This window comes from Chaetura pelagica, unplaced genomic scaffold (assembly GCF_000747805.2).
Source record: "Chaetura pelagica isolate M959 unplaced genomic scaffold, ChaPel_1.0 scaffold222, whole genome shotgun sequence".
Lineage (NCBI taxonomy): Eukaryota > Metazoa > Chordata > Aves > Apodiformes > Apodidae > Chaetura > Chaetura pelagica.
The window spans coordinates 1,725,928-1,733,497 of NW_009952711.1; the positions used below are offsets into that span (position 1 = coordinate 1,725,928).

The following is a 7,570-nucleotide window of genomic DNA, read 5'->3' on the forward strand; positions in this document are numbered from 1 at the left end:
GAGTTGTTTTTGCTCTGAGTGAGTTCCATAATTCAGCTTGCCATCACCTGTAAAGACAAGTGATGGGGTCACAGAGAACAGGCACACAGTCACAGCTCTCCTCCTTTGAGGAGCAGACCAAAGACTCTATTGAGCCAATCATTAAAGCACCAGTTACTACAGCTCAAAAGGTGGCCAACAAGTAGCAGCTTCAGTGTGGATCCTACACCAGGGTATCACCTGACCAGCTGCAGTTACATGCAAGTTCAGGAATTGCTCTGTATTCCACTATCCAGCCATGGCTGGACATGGAACAGAAGTGGCTGCAGAGGCCTTCCAAGGACCTGACCCCATACTCAACCTATAATGCAGCAATGGGAGACCTGGGCATGTGCCATCCACTCTGAGGCTCTGCTTTCCTCCATGTCTCTGGCATGTGCAGCATATGACTTTCTACTGCACTAAAAGAAAAAACCTCTGCCATATGTTTTAATAGGTAAAAACCAGGTTTTCCTACTGAGAAGGTGGCTCAGGAATACCAATTGTTCATTCTTCTTTCAGAAGCCCAGGGTGTAATATGAGATTACATAGGACTAGTTCTTTTTAAAAGCATAATTTAATAGCAAGACCAACAAAAATAGAAAGTGGAACCCTCCAGAACAGGAAAATATGATCCTGAATGTCCTACCTACATCAGACATGCTTGTAGATGTAGAAAACATAGGAAATGCTATCTTTAACCAAGATAACTAACTGAATGTCAGAAAAAAGGTAAAAAGCTTGCTTCATCCAAAAGTTGGCATCTTAAGTACCCAAAAGGTCAAAAAAACTCCTTATTTAAAAAATCCTGTGTAACTAGTACTATCCTTGTCCTCAGGACTGAAAGTTCACTGTTCATTATTCATATACTACGCTTTGTTTGTGATGATGAGTACAGACCAAAAAGGTTAGGTTTGGTCTTTTTGGTCTAGAAGAACCTATAGGACTTTCCAGTGAGAAATGGAGAAGCCACTTCTTTTTAAAAAATGTCTCTTAACGTTTTAGGGCTCCCACTTGATTTTTTTACTGTAAGAGTGACAGAGCCCTTGGACAGGCTGCCCAGGGAGGTTGTGGAGTCTCCTTCACTGGAGACATTCAAAACCCACCTGGATGCGTTCCTGTGTGATGTACTCTAGGTGACCCTGCTCTGGCAGGGGGGGTTGGACTAGATGATCTTTTGAGGTCCCTTCCAGCCCCTAAGATTCTACGATTCTATGATTATTCAGAATGAAGAAATAAAGTATTTTGGAGGCCATTCCATTGTCCATTTAAAACAGAAGAGCTGCTACACTATATTGGTTAAGATAAATAATTGAATTAAAAATTTCAGATAAGTGTCATGCTTCAGAAGCAAGTTTGTGAAGTGTCTAGTAAGGCAGCAAAATGAGGCCAAAATTTTTTAAAAAGCCAAAACAGGAGGTTTAAAGTTACTAAAGTTATTTTTAAAGATGTCACTCTCTACAGACTTTGGGAACATAATTTGTATAGGCTTTTTTAAACTCATGTTTTGACATGGAGGTAAGTATGTGGGTTGCCGGGTTTTTTTCATTTGAAAAGCAAAGGACATAAAGGAAAAAGAACTTTATTTACCTTATGTGAATGATTAAATAAGTATTTTTTGAAAGGCTTTCACTACCTAAATTAAAAGACAAAACCATATAACATCAACGAACAACATACTTGTCCTTTTGGCACGTAACAGTTTTCTTTTCCCACATTATGCAAAGTTCTTTTAATGCCCACTTCATCTCCTTTTCCTGCATTGCACATCCTAATTACCCCTCTCTTGTCACTTCTGCTAAGCCAGAGGAGTCCTCCCAGCCAGCAGTTACTGTATCTTCCTCCTTCTTTCCATGCTTGATTTGACATAGATACCTGACTTAATCTTCAATCCCATCAGAAGTCACACCATAAACACAAGACACTTGGTTTGAAGAAAGAAAAGCTGTTTCTCTCTGGCAGGTGATAGCAGTGTATGTTCCCTCACCAGCAGCCAGTTTAGCTTCATTCAATTTCTTGAACTCAACCTGTTCTTCCCAAGTTCTAGATTCAGTGCCACTCCTATTAGTGACCAGTCTGCTTTATGCATTCTTAGACATTGTCATACATAAAAGAGAATGCCACTGACATTCAGGATCAGGGTTTTTTTTTTCCTCTGGGCTCCAAAGCAGTAGAGAAGTAGAGCAGCAGAAAACTAATACAGATCTTCTTAAACCTGGTCAATTGTTTGCTCCCCCTAACAGGTCTTCTGAAACATGCAGGACTTCATTTACCTTTAAAACTACGTGCAACCTAACCAGAAGTCTCATAGCTACATGCAGTTATTAGTCAAATATCCTCCCAGAGTCACTAAGTTGCATCCCATTGCAACCCCTGTCAGAACAAGAACTTGCTGACTTTAGTTCTGAGTTGCAACTCCAGCAGCAAAAAGCCCCTAGATCAACGGTGATGGTGCAAGAGCAACTCCGCTGAAGTTACTATTATTCATAGTTCATTTGCATTAGAAAAGGATCAGATCTATTTTGTATCTACAGTCAGTTGGATCGACTGGGCACTTAAGCTACTGTAACTTCCAATTAAAGACAGCAAGCAACACAATATCCTTTGAATTACAAACATGCGCCTAATTTCTATCACAAAACATGAAATAAAGTATCACTATAAATACTGCTCATATTCTTCATCACCTATTAAGAATTTCAGTTAATCTCTGAATAGCCAGCTCAAGATCTATTTCTACTAAAAGGATGCCCTACTGTAGAAGGGCTAGGAAATCCTTCCAAAAGAATAAATAAAAAAATCCCCAAACAAAAACTGTGTGTCTTCAATACCTCTCTCAAAGCACGTATCAATCAATAAATACATGAGTTCTTATATTCATTTCATGTTAGCCTGTATTCTTAACTTTGCATTCAAACCAAGTCACAAAAGCAGCTCCGCGCTGCCCTCCTGTCACTCAAATAACCAAATGACACATAACGAATGTGTCATTTGTCCATCTGCCAATTAGAAACAGGCATAAAACAGTCTGACATCTGTCACACTGTTTCAGAGTAACATACAACAAGAAAGCTGCAACAGCATTTTTAACAAAAGCCAAACATCTTCACTTGCATTGCTGACCTGTTGCAGAATGCAGTAGGGTAATGCTATCTCATCAAGAGACAAAAATCAAAGTCTAAGATGTCTTTTGTTACCAGCTAGGTGTTGGTATCAAATTCAAGGTCAAAAGAGACACAAATGTTAATGCTTTTAACCTACGATGTCTCCAACTACAATGCCTTCTGATCCACATCAGAGCAACATCTTGCTGACCACCCATCACACACTTTGAAAATCAAGTAATTCTTCCAGTTTCATGTCTACCTGCACAATTCTGCCTGCCACTATTCCCATGTAAAGTCCTGACTGCCTTCTCACACTATACTGAAGAGATACTCAAGTCCCAGATCCTACAAACCCTGCACATGCAGCTCCACTCTATAGATATGAATAATGGTGCCACCCAAGACACTTGAACTAGTCTGTCATGCCAAAGTCTTACCTAAAATTAGTTTGTTTTAATGACCATTAATTAAGTACTGACAACCTCTTCCTGGCTTTTCCTTGTCTTTACTTGTGTATCATCGATGTTTGTTTTCTTCTCCACCCCCTAACATGTGGAGAAGCCCACAAGAAATCCATTAAATGGGGACAAGGAATACTGAAGCTTAATGGGAGGGGTGGGAAAAAAAAACCCAAAACCAAATAAACAACAACCAGTCTTTTCTCTATAGTACAAGTACCTTGTGGGGAAGAAGAGTAGAAATATTCAGTGAGGCATAATTTAACTCGAGCACACTAAAACAATTTCCACTACACACTACAGACATGGAAATTTCACTGCAAAAAGGAAGCTGGTAATTCTGCTTGTCAAAGGATTTTCATCAAAGCGTTCAAAGGTCAGCACAAATGTGCTTGATTGCCAGAGTAGTGTCCTATTTTGCAAGATGCAGGCTAAGGAAAAGTTACTTCTGTAAAATCAACAAATTGTTTCAACTCTCAGATACAGTACTATCTCATGTGGGCAACTTCCTGCCAAATGCTGATATCATCTTGGATTAAAACAATAAATACAAAAAATTTTGTTTCAGTGATTATGCCTTTGTGTAAAGTTAGAAATGCTATCAGCTAAAAGATATTAATTTACTCTCATAGAAAACAATGTAAAGAAAAAGTTGAAAGGAATGCAAAGAACATGGAATGATAAAACCAAATCCAGTTTTACCAGACTGCACTACTTGAGCAGCAAGTTAAGATACTTAGAGACTGCTAAATTAATGGTTCTTCTCCTTGCGCACCACACAAACTACTAGCAAAATGCATATGAGATGCTCCAAGTTAAGTTTTGCTTTAGGAGCTGCTGAAGTGTGAAAAGAAGCTGACCCAACTGCATTTTAATTTTCATGTAGAACTGTGCAAAAGCAGAAGTTTCCACTCAGGAAACAAACCAAACAACCTTACATAACACATTCCCGTTGTAAAAAACAGTTTTATCCCATGTTGACAGTGAAAAGCTGATCCTCACTGGGAGCCACAGCAGCATGAGGACTTCTCAACCCTTTTAGAGATTTTCCAAACGGAGACACAGAGCCCTATATAAAAGAATTAAAAGTTGCTGAAGGCCAACCTGGGTTTTTACAGACTGAAAAAAACCAACACATCACTAAGAATAACCAAAAGGATCATCTGCAAAAAAGATTACTGGTTCACTTATGGTAGCACAAAATGGATAGCAACATTTACTGAAGGTGTGAGTTATGCCAGGTAGTGAATACAAAGACAGGAAGACTCTTGAGCCAAGAGCTGCCATAAAAAGAATTCAAGACGTCTGATGGATTATAAATCTACATGCACTGCCCTTTTATCCTACTTGTTATGCAACTGTTGGCCATAGGACACCAGGCTGGAAGACCTTACTGCCTGAGTCAGAATCATCAATTATAGCATGACCAAGGTCTTGAGGAGAAAAGTTAAGAGAGCATTTGCAAACCTCCAAGCAATCTACCACAATGTAGCCTTATAGGCATATTCTGCATGACAGCAGAAAAGAAGGGAATCTGCAAAGTAGGAAGTAACTACAATTCATTACTGACTCACTTCTATAATAATGACCATTGAGGGTCAGCAAAACAAGTATTCAATAATACAGGAATATTTCCATATGCCCCTCCTTTCTTCTTCATTGCTCTGGTAACTGAAGTGTTGTGGTTTAACTCCAGTTAAACTAGTAAACAACAACAGGAGTGGGAAATTACAAGAAAGATATTTGGTACTTAGACAAGATTTGGGGTGATATTCATTATGGCATCCAATTTCTGGATGTAGAATCTAAGAAAAAAAGTTGAAACAGTTAGAAGTTTAACTCCATGTAGTTAGGAAAAACCCCTAAATGACTCATTCACAAGTAGCATTTACATACATAAGATTAAACAATAAAATTTTAACACCGACACATCTCAAGTATGTGCCTTCTCAGACTCCTACAGTTAAACCAACTCAGATCTTGTCAGGAGTGAGACAGACCAGAGAACTAGGGCAGCACTAAGGGCACATCAAATCCTGTGTCCTAATTAAAAGCCATTGTGAACTGAACACAGAGTGTAACAATAAGTACCATCATACTGCAAAATCCACTTTTTGGAGAACATATAAACAGAACAGCCTGGCAGCATCAACTTTAGGAAGACCCAGTGTACTTTAGGAATGCTAATCGGGAGATTTAAAACTTCAGCTGGCAGGGGGGGCAGTTTGGAAAAAGTACTGCATCTCTGCATTTCCCTCCACACCACGGTTGCCTATGCTTTACTTTCCAAGAAAAAAGCAGAATGGTTACAAAGTGGAATGCCCCTGAGCTCATTAGCTGTGTTGGTTATGACTGTAAAACTGACTAGTACTGAGCAGCCAGCACACACTCCCAGAGCAAGCGTGTCTTCCAGACAAACAGATTCAATCTACATAAATGACCTAAAAGTCAAGCAATACATGAGGGAAACTGAAGGAAAAAAAAATAAAAAAAATTTAAGCATACATCAGCACTTTATGAACATTTTCACTATTTCCTGCACTGTCAACTTCCCTCTTTGTAGGCCCTCTGCTAAAAAATAAAAGGGACTGGAGGAAACAAAATGTAACAAGGAAAATGAATCTGTGAAATCACAAATATTACCTATGGAATTACTAGTATGCCTCAATTAGTAATAACTTCTTCACGTTGAATAGTGCTGACAGTAAGACCCTTGCGATGCAAATATAAAGGAATTAAGTAAGAGCAAATTCTTTATTTACTGAGTAAGGTAAGAAAAAACAGCATCATATTCACAGTCCTCAAGACTTTAAAGTGAAACAGGCAGAAAGAGAAATATCAAGGGGCTAAGGAGTTCAAGAAACATCAAGAAAATGGCTAGAAGACAGATACACCCATTTATATTAGCTATTTTATATTTAGAGCAGTACCAATGTAGGTTTGGTTTCAAAAAACACAACTATACAGTTTTCTTAACGTTTATTAAGCCTTTTATTCTGTCCCAGATACAGAAAAATACCTTTTCAGGTGAAGTTCTACTCAGGCCTTTACTACCTGGTGTTACTGATACAACAGTTTGAAAATGGCTGCAGAGAGAGGAGGAGTGTGCCATTTTAATTCTTCAGCAATATTTTTTGAAATGCAGAAAATCTGTTCTTAAAATGCTAGAAGTGCCAGCCATAGCTCATTTAGTCAATCACATCTGCTGAAATAAAGATCTGTCACTTCCCTGTGCACCAAGTTCAGCACAATAAAATGTCTGAAGGGGATATGGCATTTGGGTAACATAAAGCAAGCCTCACGTTATTCCACCTCATCTTTAAATCTGTTTCCTTCCCATAAAGAGTCTACTCCTTCTCTTAGTGTTATTCTTCAAAGCTAGAGTAAGTTTTGCCCTCCTAAATACTAACAAGCTGAAAAATGCAGTTTACCCCCTCATCCCCAAAACCAGCACAATTCGTTTTATTTTAAAGGTGACCCCAACTACGAATAGTTAACCATAAATCCCAACTCCTGTCAGGCTGAGTTTTCAATTCAGCAATATCTCAGTGGAAAAGGGGAATTTCTTCCTTATGTTTAGCTCAGCAGAACAGTATTTTAGGACTGATGGAAACCTATGCCACAGCAGCCCGACAGATCACATCTCACTGTCATCAGAAGACGTTAGCTGAGCTTCAGACCCCCTGGCACCACAGAATTTGTAACCGAACGCAACTTCTGTCAAGGAGGTTCCTCTGCACTGAGGAGCTTCTAGCCAAGGAGCTCGGACAGAACTCCAAACCCCAACACCATGAGCCACACACACGTATGTGAACACACACCCACACACACGGGCAGGAGAGATGAGAAAAGAAGAGGCAGCTAAACAACCTGCCGAGAGCGATCGGTGCCTGTCACTGCGCCACAGTTGGCTTCAGCAGCCCGTGCCGCCCGCCACCCTCTGAACAGCCAAACGCGGAGCAACCAGTAACGAAAGCGCAACAAACC

At 39.5% G+C, this 7,570-nt stretch overlaps 1 protein-coding gene across 1 annotated transcript in view; it reads left to right on the forward strand.

Annotated features, from left to right (window-relative positions):
• Window positions 1-1,530: 1,530 nt before the first annotated feature.
• RPS27L (ribosomal protein S27-like) overlaps window positions 1,531-7,570 on the forward strand; it is a 16,415-nt gene continuing 10,375 nt past the window's right edge. The window contains exon 1 of the mRNA XM_009994511.1: window positions 1,531-1,536. Coding sequence (XP_009992813.1) covers window positions 1,531-1,536 — 6 coding nt within the window. The remainder of the gene's footprint in view (window positions 1,537-7,570) is intronic.